Source organism: Lytechinus variegatus, chromosome 3 (genome assembly GCF_018143015.1).
Source record: "Lytechinus variegatus isolate NC3 chromosome 3, Lvar_3.0, whole genome shotgun sequence".
Taxonomy (NCBI): Eukaryota; Metazoa; Echinodermata; class Echinoidea; order Temnopleuroida; family Toxopneustidae; genus Lytechinus; species Lytechinus variegatus.
The window spans coordinates 14,611,981-14,633,796 of NC_054742.1; the positions used below are offsets into that span (position 1 = coordinate 14,611,981).

The following is a 21,816-nucleotide window of genomic DNA, read 5'->3' on the forward strand; positions in this document are numbered from 1 at the left end:
GTAAGTGATAGTCATTTGACTGTCTCGTATTAATATGAATGCAAAGTATTATTTCCCATAAATTTCTTTTGTAGGACATTATTTCTAGCTGATATTTTTTGTAATAGTTGTAAGTGGCACAGGTCACTGATTTTAAGGATACGTTTCTGACGAAGCAATTCATCCGTATTCTCATTCCTTTTTTTCTGAACTAACAAGACTTTATTGAGTCTCGCTCGAAATGGATACCCTTAATTTTTTTCATTATTTTTGTGTTTTTGACACCCTTATTACGTTACGTACGTAACGTACCCTAAGCTTGAAAAAGACATCCTTTTTACGTGTTTTTTTGGTCGCGCGCATGGTATCCACTCGACAATGTAAGTGCCCCCCCCCCCCGGGCTTGTTGGAGGTTCTTGTTCATTTACTGTAACAAGTGGGGCCCGTTTCTCAACACCGTCATAAGTCTAACCTCTTGACTAAGTCGGAGATAGTGAGCTACTTGTCCGCTAACCGTTTCACGAAGCCCTCTTTAGCAAGATTGGGCACAACAACCTCACTAAATATTTATGACACCTCCGAACCTGTCATAACTTCTTTCTTAATGACGTAGTGGAATCACGTGGGTATATATACTATGACATGCAAAGGTGCCTAGAAATTTTAAAATTACAATCTTACTTAATCAATCGTAGAGGTTGAAATTACATCACAAAACAAGTGGGTTAATGCATTCAATGATATTTGTAGTACAAACAAATTATTTAAAAAAAACTGTTGGTAAAACGCCACAAAACCATTCCTTTTGAATTAGTAAAATGATCTAATCGATAAAGATTCTACCACGTCAGGCCATCCAAAACTGAACTCGTTGTTGTTTTCAAACCCTTATTAACAGTTGGATAAATTATGCGATATAATTTGTCAAATATCGTATATGTTTTGGTATCAGTGATCGTTCGTTGAATATTTTAATGACGTATGGACTCGTACTAAAAGATCGTAATTATCATCCATACAGGCGGCGGAAGCGGGGGGGGGGGGGGACGTGTCCCCCCTAAATTTTAGTTGGGGGGATGGTCCCCCCTAATTTCTTTTTGATAACTTTTTTTTTTTTTTTTGGTTGTCAATTTTTTTTCCTGCGTCGATCCCCCCTAAATTCACGTGACCCCCCTTAAACGTGTGTCGTCGTTTAGGGTGATGACTTTTTTTTTTTTTTTTTTTTTGATTGTCAAAAATTTTTTGGTTACCAACTCATAAAATTTCAGGTGGACACCCTCTAAATTTTCTGGATTCCGCCGCCAATGATTATCATCATTTACAAAGAAAATCATTTTGGCCATTTGAAACCCATGGGAGCTTTGCATTGGCACACATGCAAGTCATAAAAAACAGGATTTTCTCGGAATGGCCCAAATTGGACCTAACCACATGCAACCCAGGGCCGCGGAAGTTGGGGGGGGGGTTCAGCTCCCCATTTTTTTTTCCAAAACCACCATGTACAAAAATGTAAAAATGACCATATGATTGTGATTTTGCATGGTCATGCAGCCCCAACTTTTGACTCAGCCCCCTCCCGGCCCCACTTTGAAAACCGTCCCACGGCCCCTGCAACCAATCTCTTCATATTTTGAAAAAAAGTGTTCATTGCATTGACGCCCCTTATGATCCAGGCTGTTGTGATATCAAGAAATTCTTGATATCAGAAAAGTTTGATAAATGTTAAAACGGCTTGCCATACCGCTGTATGGCTAGCAGGACAACGGGACGCCAACAGGTAGCGGTATATACGGTATAGGTAGCAGAAGCACTGTGGAGTCCGGATGGTACTGTTTTGGCTTTGATTCCTACGTTTGCCTACATGTATGAGTATGAGCGCTTGCGCGGGTGTAGAACTATGTGAACAGGTGAAGGAGTGATCTGTTGGTTTTTAACCAGGATTGAAATTCAAAATTTGAAGGAATCTAATGACAAACGAAACGTGAGCTGGTGTGGCCTTGTGGTGAGTACCGTAGACATTATTGGTGAGATCAATTAGGCCTACGCTACGGTATAGCCTACGCGGTACCGGTTTACGTTGAGCATGTTGAGTGGCATTGACTAACGTACTACTAAAACCCTCTCTCAACACTGGACATCGTAATCGTATCTTTATCCACCAATAACGGAGTTAGTTCCAATCTTGCTAAACCCATTTCACTAAAGCCAGGCTCCCTTTTAAAAATCCTTTGATATTATTGATAATTACCGTATAGGCCTAGGCCTACATACAGGTTTTATGATTCCAATTCCAAACATCAAATTTTCAAAATGACAAATCATTTGTCAAATGACATAGGGCCTAGGCCTACCGTAAATTAAGGACAAGTCCACCCCCCAAAAAAATTGATTTTAATAAAAACAAGCATAACACTAAAAATTTCATTAAAACCGGATGTAAAATAAGAAAGTTATGACATTTTAAATTTTCGTTTCATTTCACAAAAGTTATTAGGCCTATAGGCCTAGATCTCTATGCACATCTCGGTCGGTATGCAAATGAGGGATGAAAAAACTGATGACATCACTCACTATTTTTTTTTTATGTTATTATATGAAATATTTTGATTTTCTCGTCATTGTCATGTGAAATGACGTTTCATTCCTCCCTGAACACGTGGAATTCCATTATTTTATTATATTTTGTACTTCAGGCAAATTCGTAAAAATTGAAATATTGGATAATTCTAACAATAAAAAACAAAAGAAATAGTGAGTGAGTGACATCATCTACTCTCTCATTTGGATGTAACTGGCTCGTTCATATACCGGGTAACTATTTTGTTAAAAATAAGCGAAACTGTCAATTGTCATAACTTATTTTACATCCGATTTTGATGAAATTTTCAGCATTGTGCTTGTCTGTTTTTCTCTGTTGATTCAAATCAACATTTTTCTGAGGTGGACTTGACCTTTAAATACCCCAAAAATATGATTTAACAAATTCTGTACATAAATCAAAGATACTCAGATAGAATTTATCCGCCCAATAAAATAGGGGTATGAAAACAACAAATACGACACAAGTTATAGATGGCCTGACGTAATAACTCTTTTGTTCAAATTTTATTTTACTACCGTAAGAAACGGTGTATTAACCGCACCCGTGTATTAACCGCACCCCCAACTTTGGACTAAAAAAAAAAAAAAAAAAAATCTCACATTTACATGCATATTTGAGGTACGAAGAAACAAAAGATTTTAAGATTTCAATTTTTCAAAGTATCCAAAGAGATTACCGGTATGCAGAAATATGCTGTTCTTGATCAATTCATCTACAAATGTTAGAAAGAAAGAACGGTCCTGACAATATTGGCAACTTACACACTCGCTCACCTCACAGTCACAGTGTACACACACAGCACTGCCATTACATAGCAAACTACGATACAGTACAAGTCATGCCAGTAAATCTTATCAAATTATGATCTGTGTCTTTCCCAGCGTAGGAGGAAGAAACATTCACATTTCTTGCATCACAATCACTTTCAGAAATTTGATGTCTTAGCATGAATTTTGGATACGGGATTATAGGAAGGTTCAAGAAACAAAGAAATTGGCATTTTCCAGTTGTTTTTTACGGCTTCGTGCCGTCTCTCTCGTGCGTGGTTTACATGGTATCTTATGAAAAGCAAACAGGAAGGAAAAAAACAAGCTGGCGCGAAACGGGACTTTGAATAGCGCCAGCTTAAGTCGCACTATAACCACATTACAACGCAATCTCTAAGCTCACTCAACTCTCGCTCAGCGGTGACAAAATATTACCGAGTATGCTTGGCGTCTCTTTTAAATTAGCCAGGGAACTTCACTACTTTGAATCGAGAATAAAGTCAAAATTAGTGTCATGAAGGTGGGTGCGTTTGTTATGGACAACATTTAATTAATATTGCAATAATCGCTTCCCATTACCCGCGGCTCATACCCCTCTAAACGACATTGCCTGGGCGGCTAAGCCTACGCCCGGCCACTCGGTGTTGTGAACTGGCAGACATCGTACATGTACGGGAGGGGTTACGGCGGGCTGGCTCAGACCCGTCACCGTGTATAAACCGCACCCCCGACTTTTGCTTCTACCCCGACGAGAAAAAGGTGCGGTTAATACACCGTTACTCATCATTCATATTAATTATTATATTTGCTATGACATTATGGTATGGTATTATTGTTGTTATTATTGTAATTGATATTCCTATTATTACTAAAATTATTATCATTATTATTCACCGTTATAATCATTCTTTAATTATTGTCATTGTCATCGTTTTTATTTCTTAGTTATCATTATTATTATGGAAAAAAAATCAATATTTTTTCGTTCGAAATAGACATCAGAAATTAAATACTATGAAAATTTGTTTTGCCCAATTGATCGTGGGCTCGGCAGCCACAGTGCAGCGCCAAATTGCAAGGCTCTATCCCTTTAATCGTTGAACGCCAAACAGGGTAGCAGCAACCTATCTTTTAACGTCTTTTGGTCTGATGCGGCCGGGGTTTGAATCCCCGACCTCCCGGTTGTGAGACAAATGGTCTACCAACTGAGCCAACACATCGGTATATAATATTATTTTTGTTATTATTATTATCATTCACTATTATTGTATCCCCCAAACAGAGTTCGGAGGATACTATGGATTTGGCCTTGTCGCGCCGCATACGCCGCCGCAGAGATTTCCTTGTGAGTGCTCTATCATCTGCATTTCTTGTCTGATCAACTTCATATTTGGTATGAAGATCAAGTATGGTATAGCAAAGCCGCCTATTGATTTTGGTGTGGGCTGAGGCCACATGTGAAGGTCAAAGCTCATTAAAGGTCAACATTTAAAGTTTACATGCAAGATTCTCTTATGACAACTAAATATGCTACCGTAAGTCACTTTTCAACCAAACTTAGATGGTAGATGGATTTTGGGTACCTGCATGTTATGCTGCATTCGGAGGTCACATGGTAAGGTCAAAGGTCATTTTCAGATCAACGTTAAAGTTTGCATGCAAGTCTCTTATGACACCTAACTTTGCAACTGTAAGTCACTTTTCGACCAAACTTGGATAGTAGATGGATTTGGGGTACCTCCATGTTATGCTGCAGTTGGAGGTCACACGGTAAGTTCAAAGGTTTTTAGGTCAACGTGAAAGTTTTCATGCAAGACTCTTATGACACCTAACTCCGCAACTGTAAGTCACTTTTCAACGAAACTTGGATGGTAGATGGACTTGGGGACCTGCATGATATGCTGCAGTCAGAGGTCACACTGTTAGGTCAAGGTCATTTTCAGGTTAACATTGAAGTTCACATGCAAGACTCTCTTTCTCCGCAACCATAAGTTACTTTTCAACCACACTTGGATGGTAGATGGGCTTGGGGACCTGCATGCTAGGGTCATTGTCGCCATAATAGTTTTATTTATTTGTCAAATTTCTATGTAACCTCTATATATCGCAATGATGGATGACGCGGTGGGTTCGGGGGATACATGTGCTCGGCTGGCGACCCGCCGAGCATCTCTAGTTATCATTATAATTATTCTATATTATTATTTGGGACTATATCACAATTAGTTTTGTATGCCAATTGGTCTACTCTATCCTCAAATTCTAAAAATAATGTCTTCAGAATCTAAAGTTGAGTGACTGACATTTATTCAGGGGGCCGGGGGGGTCACTATCGTCCTGACCTGAAGAAAGCACCCTCAATTAGAGTTAGAGTTCAAGGGCAGTTTATTGATTCACACTAACAAGGTGTCGTGTGCAGATGTCCCAGATTTGCAAATGGCACTCTGTTTTACGCCATCAAAATTTAGGAGGCTATTTATCCTCATTTTGTGGGGTATAGTCAGACTAGAAGACCCACAATGACCACCAACTTTGCACCTGTAGACATATATTAATAAATTTGTCTCATCAAAATGTTTGAAAAATTCTGAATTTCATTTCAGGAATTTCTTGTTACAGCCTCCACATGCAGCCTTTCTCATCAAATTTACAAAGTAATGTGTTTAAATCATTAGTTGCGCATACATATTTTTTTAAATTTTGAAATGACTGGCCAAGATTTTTAAAGAAAATCATATAGGCAGGCCTGTATTTATTTCTTGCAAATTTTTAGATTTTTTTTGTACTCCTAAAAAAAAAAACTAATATAAGGAACATAAATTTGTTTCATCCTAAGTTAAATTTGTAGGTATGCACTTAGACATGGGGCCCCCTGTACTTGACTAAACACTGATCTACTCATGTACATGATGGTTTGAAGATCATGTAATTAGGTCATTTACTAGGCTGTGTTGCTTCAAAGTAACCACAGGTTTTACGTTATTGTAATATTTCCCATTTCCCCCAAGGGCAATTCCATAAAATATGTAAGTCAAACCCCCTCTATGTGGGACCTTTATGACATTTTCTGTCTCTGATTTCTTGTTCTTTTGACAGTCTGTGATGCTCTTAAATGACCATGACTTGGTCACCGTCAGGTTAGGAAGTTACGTAAGACTTGAGAAAAATGGGGGTCGAACGTACAAAAATCATCTTATGGAATTGCCCCCATTATCTCTCAAGGCGCTGCTTACAAGTCTCCTTATCATTGGAAAATCTTACTGTCGGCCCCCAGGGGGAATAGGGCAAATTAATTCGACACAATATGTTGGTTTCACATAAAAATGTAATTGCAAAATAGCAACATGTTTTTTTTATAGCTCTAGATAAAGAAGAAAATGAGAAAATTAATGTACAACTTAAACCTGTGGCAGATCCAGGGGCACATGTTTTTCAACGTCTTTTCTCCATTTTTATTTTACATGCACAGTACTGATCAAACTACTCATACTAGCGAAATGTGCATTTACGAGGCTGACATCATTATGAATATGCTGGATAATGGCAATTCTTTTAAAGGAAATTCATCACTTACATGTAATCCCATGTTAATGCAATTATAATTTTGAACCACACTAACTGAATTATTATATTTTTCTCTCATATAGTTCATTTTACAGAAAATTTAATAGTTAAAATGGCTTCAATATCAAGATATTTGAACACTGAGGACTCATATAGTCCCAGTACTTCCTATGACTCCAACACGCTCTCACAGGTAGTCAGATGTGAATTGCTTATTTGATAGACTTGCTTGAATCAGTAAACATGAGTGAATGCTTAGCTTTTTCAATTTCTTCCTCATTTTAGTTTGTCCTTTTTCTTTGCTCAATTCATGAAGTCAAAAGTGAGAAAGTTGATCAATTGCTTTAAAACAATAAATATTTTGGGTTTGATAATTTTGTGTGCAATGTGCCTCCTTATTGCAACTGTATGAATAATGTGTGACATATTTGAGAGCCCGTGCCCTTTAATTTTTTTATAGATAAACGGCGCTATACAAATGCTGTTCATCATCATCATCTTTGTGACAGGACTCATTTTATTTTAATCAGTGCTCAACACCATGTACATGTATTAGTGTGCTCCTCTTTGAAAGTGATACACTAAAGCTTTCCCGGGATCTTGCATGTATTAATTAGTACATATTTCTTTAATCATTAAATTCTATTTTAAGGTGCATGCTATCAAGGAAAGAAATGGTCAACCCACATGAAAAAGTACATCTTTCATGATGATATGGATGTTGATGGCATACACTTATGTCCAATATCAAACACTTGAATTTTGGACATGTTCTGAGGATGTACGTAAAAGTTATTCTGATTATTCTTTTTGATATAGTGAAGGGTGCCAAGGATGACATGGGGAACTCTTTCTGATTCATTGGTCTAAGGCACCTGATGAGAGATCTATACAAAAGTCTGGGATTCAATCCATCCCTGTTATGCCATTCATCAATGCATTTTACCTTCAGTACCCTGGGGGCCGTTTCATAAAGCTGTTCGTAAGATAAGAACGACTGGTGAACCTTTCTTACGCGCGTAACCATCGCCAATGTATATACAATTTACCACAAGAAAGGATCACCAGTCGTTCTTAAAGTTGCTCTTAACTTACGAACAGCTTTATGAAACACCCACCTGGACTTTCATCATACAAATTCATAAACTAATGATGCTATCTACCAATATGTGTACTTATGCTTGGAAAAAGAAGCTTGGATTACAATGCCAATTGATTGAATAATTGAACAATCACATCACAGAAAAATCGAAAACATACTTGTAAAACCATTATTTATATTCCTTTTATATATATATTGATTGATTATTTTTTAAGTGTTTTGATTTTGCATCAAAATTGACTTTTGATGTACATACATGTATTTCTTCATGTCTTTGCTTGACTTATAAATTGATGAAATTTTGTGCAAGCATGCCAGCAGGTAGATCTACAAAGTATCAGTGTTGAATAAAATTGAAAAAGTTAAATTGATCAGCTATCCCATTAATCTTTGAACATGATTCTGTTTCTTAGTTTTACAAAGAGATTCATCAATAAAAAGTTGATGCCTTGATGGTGGTGTTACTTGATACTTATTTAAAGTACCGATATTGATGATCAACTTACACAAAGGCCAACAAAGAAACAAGGTTTCTTTTGTTGTGTTCAGTATGACATGATGTCATTGACACCCTAAGTGTGCAAGGACATATAAATTGAAATCTATATGGGATATATTGTTACTTGAGGATTTATAAAGGGAGGGTTGTGAGGATTCTCTTTGAGCTTGAATGAGTTTGAACTCTATTGACTTTACTGGATAAATATCCTGATCAGAAATGTATTGTACTTGATGTTTCTGAGGTCATTGTTATTTGAAACTTTGAGTGGGATAATGAGGTATTTGAAACTGAAGTCCAATTTGAAATTATCCATGTTGTATCAATCGCCAACTTGAGACAGACCCAGTTTTAAATCATGTTACCAAGTAGAAGTTTGCTTGAATTGCTCTTGACATATTTATGTTACAATTTTTTTCATTTTTATTTCAAGATTAAAGAGAGATAGAGTAAAATATGTAGTATATGAAAGCCTTTCATTGAATTTATAAAGAAGACATTAGATTACCCTTTAAAAGCCTATCTGTAGTTTTGGTATTCTCCAGAAAGTGCTGCACACACTATTCATTATTAGAATATATGCCCTAAATGATGTCCATGATATATGGAATATTTTTAGGGAAGATTTTACTGATTTTACACCAAAAGAAAATATCTGTCTATTCTTGTTTTTGTTTATTTATAACTTTACAACTTTTCTTTCTCAAGCATGTTTGCCAGGGGCGGATCCAGCTTTCGCCAATAGGGGGGGCCGAAAAATATTTTGATCAACATTTTTCTTGATTGGCCGCTACAATCTGGCTTTTTTGTGGGGGGGGGATTTCAGGGGGTAGTCCTAACTAAAGACTGAAGTTTAAAGTATTTTTATTGCTATAAACAATAAAAGGTATCTCATGTGGTCTTGATATATAATGCGAGCGCGAAGCGCGAGCTAAAAATCTTTGATATTTTATGTCCTTAAAACTGAAGATTCAGAGCAGTTTTCATAATCATGCATGAACAAAGATAAGTATCCGACTAAATAATGAGAGCGCGAAGCGCGAGCCGAAAATTTGTCATATAGTAACGTGAAAAGTGACTCAATTAGGACTGTTTTTAGTGATTAATGAAGAGAATACAAGTATCACCAATTAAATGATATTCCGACCTGAAAAAAATGAACAGTCTAAGCGCGTATTTATTTAAATAAACAAGCTGTGTGTCTCAAACAATTAAATGCGAGCTTAAGTTTTTGATATACTGACATGATAAAGGAGCATTTTGACAAATTTTGGTAAGAATTTCCAAAGAGCATAGGTTTCTCACAAATCAAACAATGTGAGCGCGCAGCGCGAGCTGAACATTTTGATACACATTATCAATTTGTGTAAATCAAACAAAATAATGAAAGCTTGATGTGCGAGCTAAAAAAATTGTGTGCAAATTGATATCAGAACTGGATATATTGTATATATATTGGTTATATATATTATATCTTCAATGGGATTCATTACACAGGCAATGCGAGCGCGAAGCACGAGCGAAAAATTTTACATAAAGTCTATTTTCCAATTCTTCCCCTCACCTTTTTTTTTATCCTTTCGGGGTCGGGCTGGTCGTTACGAGGCTGTAAATTACACATCATGGGTAAAATACCTCTTTCTTACTTTTCTTTCTGTTTTTTGTAGTTTCTATCAAGGTAAAGAGTACACTATTTTCTGCAGGTTGTCAAAAAATAGGGGGGGGGGGGGGGGGCCGGCTCGGCCCCCTCCTGGATCCGCGCCTGTTTGCTGGTAATTTAAAAAATAGCTCTCTCTACATGTATATCCAATGACTGAATTTGTAAAGTGAGTACTAAAAGGGGTACTCAGAGCTGAAAATGATATGGTTTGAACAGATTATGAAAAATCAGACAAACAAAACACTGAAAATTTGGTTAAAATCAGATAAAAATAACAAAGTTATGGCATTTTAAATATTTGCAGTATTACGGTGAAACAGTGCTAGGCATGTGTATTTGAGTTGGAAAGGGTGGTGCCAAGCGTCATCGCAAGGTTCTACGAGACAACATCCAAGGTGTCACGAAGCCTGTCTTCATGAATATTCAAAAAGAAAACTGATGATGTCATATTCGCACTTGTTTTATATTTTATAGGTTCATTCAGATTTTTTTTCTTAAAAAACCAAACATATTGGAATAACAACTGATTAGTGCATTAGCTATAAATTGCTGCAATTTATCTTATAAGGGAGACATGTCCTTCACAAATATATGGAAAAATGAAATAATTTTGATTATATGTAATAACATAAAAAAAGGAAAGTGGGGGTGTGAAATTATCAGCACATCTATTGAATATTCATGATGCATGCATAAAATTCACAATATTTTGCTAAACTTTTAAATTCAATAACTTTGCTATTTGTTATCAGATTTGGATGAAATTTTCATCATTTTGCCCTGTGAATTTTACTCTTTATTTAGATGTAAATGTTTTCAGCCTGGAGCATCCCTTTAATAATTTTTTTTTTTTGTAAATATATAACATTACTGAGACAGGTTACCAGATGGGCCGCAGAATGGTTTTCAAAGTGGGGGGGGGGGGGGAGCTGACCATGCAAAAAATCACAATCCTTATGGTCATTTTTATGATTTGGAAAAAAGTGGGTGGGGGGGGCTGAAGCCCCCAGCCCCCTCCCCCCCGCTTCCTTTGCCCCTGCAAGATTTATGCAGCCTTTTAATTCTAATGGCTTTTATGACCTCCAATGAACACTACACTTAAGTTATATATTATTAGGTTAGATGATACTTGAGTAATTCACATTACTGTTCCTTTACCAAAGCTTTAGAAGACTTTGAACTCAAACATTTAAAAGATTCAAAAAATTAAAATGAATTGATAGAAAAACATATAAACTTGAAATTTTCAAGGCAATTACAAAATTAGCATATTGTCATATTTCTACACAATTGCCTTAACTTTATCATTTTACTAAAATAGATAATAAAAAGAATCTTATTCTATTCATTCTATTTATTTAGATATAAATACTTTTAGCCCCAAGTACCCCTTTAAGTGCCATGTAACTTGGGCGATCAAGCTGTTCAATGCATACATGTATGCCCATATCATTCTTTTTTGTCACTGCTCTATGATTTCAATTTTAATACATTTAGATGCATTCATTCTCTTGTCTGCAGGTCTATCAGAATTATAAAGCCATCTTGGCAATCACTATAATTTGTGCATGCAGTGTGAAAAAATGTGATGTGCTGCCTAGATCGACCACATGCATAGAACTTAATGAATTAAATTAAACCTGTGGATTGTGGCCATGCTTAGAATGCTGTAGGTAGACTCTATATTCTGTGCTTTTGTTGTATTTTTGACATTTTGCTTCATAGCATTTTTTTTAAAAAGCCCCACATTCTAAGCTCTTATTTACTTAGAAATCTGGTCTAAAATTGTAAAGATAGACAATTTTGGGACAAATCTCTAACATTAAGGTTCAAATTATCAACTCATTTGACACCAAAGTCTTATTTGTATGTGAATAATAAAAAAGACAGTTGTCTTTGCCATTAAAGAATGAGGAAAGACCAAAGCAAACATTAGAAACATACTTTGTTAAAGTTTTGTCAATTTGGGGCTTCCCCATAGAGTTTATAGACCATAAAGTTTAGATTCAAAATACGGCCCTCTGACTTCTGCTTTAGCTGTAGATCATAATATGAAGCAGATTCAATGAAACACTCGGAACAAGTTAGCTTACATTGGGAACAGAAAAATCAAAGAAAAAAAAATCAATGATAGTTTAAGAAAAAAAGTAATAAGAAAGTTATGAGCATTTTATTGTTAGGATCATTACGGTATACATGTATGTACTGTACTGTATGCATCCATTGGCAATGCATCCAACATGTCGTCAGTAATTTAACAAACTGGCACAAACCTAATTTTTTGGTCAAATTTTCGAAATTGTTTATTCTGAAAGTCCATCCAAAATTACAAATTTTTAGATCAAAATTAAAGGATAAGAGGATATTTAAATTTCGCATGAACTGGCACATCCCCCTCCTTTGATTTTATGAAGTGGACTAAACCATTGTTTATGTCCTATAGCAGTCTCCAGAAAGGTGCACATGCATAGGTAAAATAGCCGACCTAGATATTGTGGCATACACTGTAGGCATTGAATGATTTTACAAATCGGCATAAACAGTGGTTAAAATGCTGCTAAAAAATTCAGTAAAAATATGCGCATGAGATGCATGACAGACCAAAACTGTCTGTTTTTTTTTAAATAAACAGTTTCTGAAATGCATACCTGTGCATCATTTCAAGTATTGAAAAATAAATTCAAATTGCGAACAAAAATGTTGCATATTAAAATTGATAGAATGTATGCCTTAAATTGGTATGAATAAAATTTCTGGCTTTTTTCATTGGGTGAATTTATGGGTGGTTGAAAAACATCCATCTGTTTTTTCCCTTTGGTGGACTATAAAATACCCCCAAAATGTTTCTTTTTGCTCTTTCTTATTGTGATACAAGCTCTTTATCCATAATGTTTCTTTGAAAATTTGTATTACATGCCCTCATATAAAAGAATACACGATCTACTGATAGATGTTATAAAAGAGACAGTTTACATGTAGGTGAGATATATACAAAAAGTACAGGGAGAGTTGTTCAGAAGTGACATCACACATGCATTGCCAATAGGAGGATCTCTATAGCATTGGTGATCGCAATATTCAAATGCTCATAACTCATTATTTGTCTGATTTCTTTCAAACTTTCGTTGATCTTTTTCTTTGATTTTTCTGTTTTCACACAAGCTATCTTGTTCCAAAGGTTTTATTTTCCCTTAATCTTGTTCTTTGATTTTTCTGTAAACTATTCTTGTTCTAAAGGTTCCATTCCATTTTAAAGCTGTCTTTCTCTGAGCTCTCTCTTTAGCTCATCTTGTAATGTTGAAATGTATGCTTTGTGTAGACATTGTGATACTCTTAGCGATGTTTGTAACACAATAACAATGGTTTATTTTCTCTAAATGACTGGAGGTTTCTCTTATGATTTATGAAAAAGAAAAATGCAGATTGCAGTGTTTCTCTATGAAAAGTGCTTTTTTAAGTTCATTGGCAGAGTGTCTTGTAACAAAATATTTTTGTATGAAGGAGTTCATTGGTGTGTGAATAATGGCAAACTGCAAATAGACCAAAGCAAAGATTTACCCTCGGGCAAGAAGATTGGCTTTGTGTTTGCTTTATATTCAAATATTCTCTGATACATTGGATGTAACACCCCATTGAAAAATAATTACAGGTATGAGGTTTTCTTGTTCCAAGCTGTTCCATCTCAAGCGTATACTTTGAGTGAGGTTTTACCAAAAAATCCAAATGATTTGAGGGGGGCACAACATGATACGTGAGGCAAAATGTCTTGAAAATAAAAGTTCAGATTGAGCAGAGCAAGCTGGCAAAAATAATAAACTATTCAAAGTGAAAATCTATTTTTGTGATAGAGTTTGACATGAAACCCCTTTCCCTTTAATAATGTCTTTCCTCTATTTTTCTTGATCTTTGAACCTTTTTTCTTAAAGGGGGAGGGGGGGTGGAACATTTAGATATTATTGAAAAACTGTTTTTACTAGTGCACCTGTCATGTTATTGGAGTTGTATTGATCTGGAATAAGTAAGTTTGAACTACAGTGCACATAGTAAAATCAAATAACATCTGAGGTAGATATTGACATTGTTTCCATATTGTTGAAATTATTGTGAAGTAATCTCTGTTTTTTAGCAGGAAAGATACAAGGAAGTGAGAGCTGACAAGATGTACAGTGGGAAGAAAAATACACCAGCTTCTACATCAGAGCTTGGTGAGTTCAGATCATATGTTCAATATCTTGACAGAATATGTCACAGAAGAATATCTGGATTTGAATGCAGTATGACAATTAATTGTCAGATGCTATGAGAATTTACAAATGATATGGTTTTAAACATCTGCAAAGTCATGATTTCACAAGTCTCAACAAACATAATGATCAATATGATCAAAATGATTTATATTGCTGAATACTGCATTTCTAAGCACTTTGTTAGCATGTAATTTTGAAATTAGGCCTACTGTTCCACACATAGATAAACCCAATATTGTAAAAAGTAATGAGACAAATGCGCAAAAGCCTTAATATTTAACTTTTTCCCTTTTTACATGTAGGTTTAACAATGAGACTAAGCTACAATTTATTACCTGATGTACATGATGATGCAGTTAATGATGAGCTTGTTGAAGCTCTTCGGCAGTGCTTACAAGAAGTCAGCAGACAAAGACTACGCTCTATCCTCATCTTGTTCCGTCGTCAAGCCAATCAGGAAAATTGTCTAGCTCTCAAAGATCTTGTCAGTATACTTAATGAGAACAAGGTTAGCAGTCAGTTTCTTGTTAATTGTGGGCTCTTATCTATTGATAAAAATCATGATAATAATGCTGCTGCTGCTGCTGCTGCTGATGATAATGTCATATTTACAGAGAGTAGCCAATTCAGTTCAGAAAATTGTTCTCCCAACAGGCCGTGCTTCAAGGGTATACTGAGCTGAAAATATATTTTATATCTAGAGTAAAATTCACTGAGCAAAGTGCTGAAAATTTTACAAAAATAAGATAACAATTGGCATTATTGGAATTTTCAAGCTTAGTAATTCAAGAGCTAGGAAAAAGTTGTCCAATCAGTAAGCCTCTTATAACATTGGTGGCATATGAACCACATGAATTATTGAAAGTTAGCATGATAACAATGTTGCTGTCTGATTGGTGAAACTGAATCAAGTGATAAATTGCAGTTTTGTTCATTTACAACACTTTGTGTTCTGTGTTTTGTAGAACAAGTTTTCTACATCTGTAGAGTCACAATGACAATAATCATCTGCAATTTTCTGCAATAGACAGTGCTGGAATCAGAGTGATATGATCCTTGTGTTATTAACACTGGTTCCAAAGAAGACATACACATATGGTTTTGCACCAGCCATTAATCAGTTGTTGTAGGTTGAAACTTTATAAAAAATGAATGTTTATAATTGTTTAGAGTCAGTTTGTATGAGGATAAATGCTGTGATGATCACACTTTTGTACTGTATAATATTTTATTAATATCATGATAAATATACTTATGTACATTCAGACAATAAAATGATATATTCCAGTGATTGCATTTCTACTTGTCTTCTATCAAGGTTAAGTTAAGAAGTCGTACTACAAAACTTCTTCAAATAAAGTTTAATAAGAAGCATGGGTTGGATTATGAGGCATTGTGGAAGCTTATGGTAGAAGCACAGTCCAGAACAGGTAAAGATCTCTTACATTTGAATTAGAATAAATATTGTTTACAGCACTTTGTTCCTAACCTTGATGTTAATATAGGTCTGAGAGTTGAAACTTTCAGTAAGACATGACAAGAAATTAATGATAATAATTGAAATATGGAAAGGTAGTCTGAATAACTAGGTTTTTAGTGCATTTTTGAGATGTTAATACAAGACATGTTACAGATGTCCTGTGGAAGATTATACTACTCATTGCATAAACACAACCAGAGAATTGGTGAACTTGTTTGATCGGTAATGAATAAAGCCATTCCATTACTTTGATCAATCTGGGTTTTTTTTGGTAAACTACTTTTTCTTAAATGTTCTGTCTGTATTGTTATAGCATCCATCCATTTTGTTTGACTTGTCAGTTATAACAGCCAACTATTGCAGGAGACCTCATGAACACAGATACTGGTAAACACTGTGATTCATTTAAATTTACCTTCAATCCTCTATATTTCTTGATCTTTTTCACATTTTCCTTTGTTTGCCAATATTACTTATAGTGACATTGATCTATGATATTAGATGGCTTCAGTTTTTCCTGGTGATAAAATTTAATGAAATTTAAATTGCAGTTGTCAATTTATGATTTCTGAATGAATTTAGGTGTGAAGTAAAATCTGTTATCTCCTAACCAAATGCAATGCATCATTACCACTATCATTGCTTAATTTAACTCTAGGTCGTGACAGTGTACTTGCAATGCATGGTAACCGAGATGGTCAAGGCACATCAGGTAGTCATCTTAATAGTGTAATTAGTGATGCTCAAGACAAGGAACTATTAACTAAGCTTCATAAGGTCTTACAGACCAGTGATGGCTTTGATCTACAGGAGATTAGAGCTAAATGTAAAACCATCGATGTTACACAACATGGTCTCATTCCTAAGAAAAAGGTATGTTTCATTTTAAACAAAAGAGAAAAGATATGTTTCATTTTAAACAAAAGAGTATGTTTCCTTTCAAAGAAAAACGCATGTTTCATTACAAAAAATATATAATTCATTTGGGTATTTAAGTTCTCAGGAATTTTATTTTTCTTTCTTATGGAATTATGTTAACATTTTATTCCCAATAGTAAAGATGTGTGCCTATGAATATTCACATTAGCTATTATAACACTGATTGTGGCCTAGATTAAAACCATTAGCCTTGGGTGAATCAAGCTTCTTACAAATGTTATAACTATCAGCTAGTGAATTACCCCCCCCCTTCCTGTAGCATGTAATATAGATAGGTATGCAATCAATCTTTTAATCATTTGTACATGTAGCTCTTCAATACATCGTTTCCCATTGATATGTAATTGATAGCAAATATTGATCATATGTTAATCAATAAGACAGGACATTGATGTACTGAATGAGGTAGATTTTATTTGTCTGTTTGAAACTGCTAACGTGTAATGGTATGTGTACATGAAAAGACCCTTTATATGCCAACATAAGATTTCATTTGATTATGTTTTATGATATGATTTGTTTTTCTTTTAGCTTCGTTTAATCTGCAGTGAATATCATCTTCCTGTAGTTGGTCCACTGTTATCTACTCTCATGACCAGATGTGATGATGAAAAGAATGGAAACATAAGGTATTTTATTCATGTATTGTCTTTTATTGATTTTTTAAATTTTTATTGAGAATGTACCCTCATAATTTAGCCTTTAACCTGCTCCTGATCTTAAATGATATTGGATCATCTTGTACATAAGAAGTACATACAAGTCAATCATCTGAGGATTCCTCTTCCAAATACATAATCAAGGCCTTATCAATTGGAGACATGACTTGCATATTGGCTGGTGAATAAAGCATTATCAGCTATTTCTTAATTGATTACTCGATCACTCTATGATGCAATTGATGTTGACAAGCAGTTCACCTCTTGGAGCTCTGTGTTGTGTAACTTGTTGGCTTATGATTGCTTGGCTTATAGAACTACAAAGATTCATTTCAAATGATGTTGGTTCACTGTATTTTTTAATGTTATTTTTTTTTAATTCATTATGTTTTAGCTGGCCAGAGTTCTTATCAATGTTAGAGAAAGCAGTCCATTTTACCAACAATGTTCCAACTGGCAGACCTAAATCAGTGGCATCATCACAGAAATTCACATCTCTCTCAGCCAGTGCAAATGATAATTCCAATAGTATGGTCAATAATAAGGCGAACATGGGCAAATCAGGTAGGACTCCATGAATACTTATGGACTCTATGAAAAGCTTAGTTTGAGATATCATATCCTCTACATATATTTGATAAATCATAAAATGAGAATATTACCTCTTTGTTTTTGTCTTGCCTGCATACTAGCAGAGGCAGACTATAGGGGCCGCTTTTCTGATGGTAGTTGTCAACATTGAAATGTTAAAAATGTTTCAAATATGATTGATGTCAGAAGATTGATATTTCTAATGGCTGTTTTCATTGTCAAAGTTGCTGTGCTGTAACTTACTAGTTATACTAATTTAATTCATATCTTGTTGATCTGAGATCTTTTAAGTAAACGTGGAGCTATTGATATACACTTTTTGCCTTTGATAAAAAAGATATGGGCTCACAGTGTTGTGGGTATGTATGTCTTTAAGCAGGAAGTTAAATAGTACTTAGAGGAGCAAGTAGAATTTTTGCTCACAAATGTAATCAATCAATCTCTTTCCACAGGTATTTTCCCTGATCAAGCACATTCAGCAATCATCAAACCTTTTTTTGAAGAAATCAGGGTTGGATGTAAATGATATCAGTAATTATAGACCGGTCTCAAACTTATCATTTCTAGGTAAACTCATCGAGAAGGCGGCATGTACTCAACTAGCTGATCATATTGAATCTAATAATATTCTTGATCCTCTCCAATCTGCCTATAGGCCAGGTCACAGCACCGAGTCTGCTCTGATCAAAGTAAAAAATGACATCATGTTTTCTCTCGACTCTAATAATGTAGTTTTCATGGTGCTGTTAGATTTATCTGCCGCGTTTGATACAATAGATCATAACATTTTCATATCCCGGTTATTCAATAGAATAGGCATTAGGTCCACAGTCTTATCCTGGTTTCAATCATACCTGTCTGGATGGACTTCGCAAGTTGATATTGATGGCACATTGTCAAATCCCATAACTCTAGAATTTGGACTCCCTCAGGGGTCAATAGTCGGACCCATAGGCTACTCATATATACTCTTCCAGTTGGTGATATCATTTGAAATCATTGTATCAATTATCATTTTTACGCTGATGACATACAATTATATGTTTCTTTTGACCTGGAGCTCTCAATAATGCACTGGTTAAACTCCAGAATTGTATATCAGATATAAGACAGTGGATGATAGTGAATAAACTAAAACTTAATGATAATAAAACTGAATTTTTTGTTGCGGCCTCTACTTATAACTTGCGCAATCTTCCAAATGTTCAACTTGATGTTGATGGTACACTCATTAGACCATCAGAAAAAATACGAAACCTTGGTGTCATATTTGATTCCTGCATGTCAATGTCGTACCATATCTCTCATATCTGTAGCACAGTCACTTTTTATTTAAGGAACATTTCTAGAATCAGAAGGTTTATTGACCAGTCTGCCTGTCACAATGCTGTTCGTTCATTGGTTCTGTCTCGTATTGATTATTGCAATGGGCTCCTTTCTACAATTCCCTCTAATCAATTAGTCCGTGTTCAACGACTACAAAATTGGGCAGCACGATTAATTTTACAGGTTTCCCGGGATCTTCCCAACCACTCTTTAATTCTCTTCACTGGCTTCCTATTAAACAGAGAATTACGTTCAAATTACTCTTGATTGTCTACAAAACACTGAATAAACAGGCTCCACAGTATTTAAGTAACTGCTTGAATCTGTATACACCAACTAGAGCTCTTAGATCGGCCAGTGATCACCTTCGCCTCACATATTCATTAACTCGTACATTAGCTGTGACAGAACTTTTACGGTGTCGGCTTCAATATCCTGGAACATCCTGCCACTAATGATTAGACAGTCTCCATCATTAGCAATCTTCAAGAAGTCATTAAAAACTCATCTCTTTCATACTTTGTAGTTTTTAAAATATTACATCTTATTCATTGTAAGCGCTTTGGGCCTAATGGGAAAAGCGCAGTACAAATAATGATAATGATTACGATAGAATTATTTTGATTAGCACAATGGAATCAACCTGATTTTAAACGGTGATCAGAAAGGAAATATTAAAGTAAACCTTTACAAACCATTATGCACGAGCTAACTCTGTCAAAAGTTTTTATATGCCCATTACGGGGCCTATTATGGTATCACGTTCTACGTCCGTCCATCTGTGTCTGTCCATTAACTTTTCCTTGTAAATGCAATAACTTCAGTTTAACTTAATCTTAAATTAACCGACGCTCATATAATTGGGTGTGTATGATACTAGCAATGAGCCCAGGAAGCCTATTAATTTTGAGGTCAATACTTACCCCCTGAAGTCTTTGTTAATGCGATAACTTAAGTTTAATATAACCAAGCCTCACATAATTTGGTGTGTATGATACTAGCATAGATCCCAGGAAGCCTATTGATTTTGAGGTCAGAAGGTAATAGGTGAAGTCGCCACCTTCCACTTCTCTTGCGTGACCAATAACTCTATTTTCCATGTTACAGGTGGGCGTATTATGTGCTTGCCTCAGCGACATTCTTGGTTGGAAAATGTGATTTTTTTTGGTCTCTCCTGCATAGTAGAGTGAGACTATCTCGGCACCGCCTTTTTAAAGGCGGCGGCGTCGTCAACATTGAAATCTTAACCAAGGTTAAGTTTTTGAAAGTCATCATGACTTAGAAAGTATATTGACCTAGTTCATGAAACTTGGCCATGAGGGTAATAGTGTATCACTGAAGATCCTGCCCCAGTTTGAGGTCACATGACCAAGGTCAAAGGTCACTTAGGATCAATGAATTGTGATAATGTTGGGGGTATTTGTGGAATTGTCATAACTTTAAAAGTTTATGAATCTAGTTCATTAAACTTGGACATAAGAGTAACCATGTATCCCTGAATAGCCTGTGCATGTTTCAGGTCACATGACCAAGATCAAAGGTCATGTATTTAGTACCATATTAGTTTTCTTTTTATGTGAATAATTATGCAATAGCTGTTTTAAAAGTTAGCACTGCTAATATGTCGAATCGTGTAATGCAGGCAAGACTGGGAGAGCTATCCACTTGTTTTGTAATTAAATCACTTTGAATACCGGTAGGTAAAAAACAAATGAAGTATAGGGTGAAAGTATTAATAATCTTTAATTACACTAATGAGAATATGATATTGTTCTTTCTGACAGAACCTGTTAAGAAAGAACGAGCTCCCTTGAAGAAGCAGAAGAGTGTGACCTTTGATTCCAAACCAGCTATTCCTTCTGTAGACAGTGGGGTATCTCTTACAGTGGGCCAGAGTGTTGAGATGATGGGGGATGATGATATGGAGAATGAATTCTTGCGTTCTGAACAAAGACGGATCAGTGGTCCATCAAGTGATTCTATTCCTTCAGATCTTCATCAAGAAACACCTCTGAATGTTTCAGAGGATACCAAGATGAAGGCTACACAGGAAAAGAAAACTAAGGTTGATCTTTCAGCAACTCTCCCATCACCTCCTACACATTTACCTGGTGTCACTAAGAAGCAGAGCAGACCATCAACCAGTAGAGTGCAATCAGCTAAACCTAAACCAACCAATAATAGACCAGCTAGTAGGTCAGCTGCAAGGAGTGCTAAGAAGGTCAAAGTACCAGAAGGAGTAGGAAAAGGTTAGATTATTTTATCAATTCAGTTATTGATTAGGAATTTTTTTATGACTGTTCATGATTGGGAAACTGTTTATGAAATGGGCCCTGCTTTTCATAAAGAGTTACAACTATGGCAACTTTACCATTAATGGCAACTACCATGGAAACCTTGA

General features: G+C 35.4%; 1 protein-coding gene across 4 annotated transcripts in view; it reads left to right on the forward strand.

The window, feature by feature from the left end:
- Nucleotides 1-1,827: 1,827 nt before the first annotated feature.
- Nucleotides 1,828-21,816, forward strand: part of LOC121410292 — a 38,628-nt gene continuing 18,639 nt past the window's right edge. Inside the window, exons 1-8 of one of the 4 annotated variants that reach the window (XM_041602286.1) lie at nucleotides 1,828-1,973; nucleotides 14,300-14,378; nucleotides 14,723-14,928; nucleotides 15,739-15,850; nucleotides 16,559-16,773; nucleotides 17,371-17,468; nucleotides 17,893-18,062; nucleotides 21,200-21,664. In XM_041602286.1, the coding sequence (XP_041458220.1) occupies nucleotides 14,333-14,378; nucleotides 14,723-14,928; nucleotides 15,739-15,850; nucleotides 16,559-16,773; nucleotides 17,371-17,468; nucleotides 17,893-18,062; nucleotides 21,200-21,664 (1,312 nt within the window). In that variant the 5' untranslated portion in view covers nucleotides 1,828-1,973; nucleotides 14,300-14,332. Of the gene's footprint in view, nucleotides 1,974-6,969; nucleotides 7,106-14,299; nucleotides 14,379-14,722; nucleotides 14,929-15,738; nucleotides 15,851-16,558; nucleotides 16,774-17,370; nucleotides 17,469-17,892; nucleotides 18,063-21,199; nucleotides 21,665-21,816 lie in introns of those variants that run through there. The other 3 variants (XM_041602287.1, XM_041602284.1, XM_041602285.1) reach the window with 3 other exon arrangements.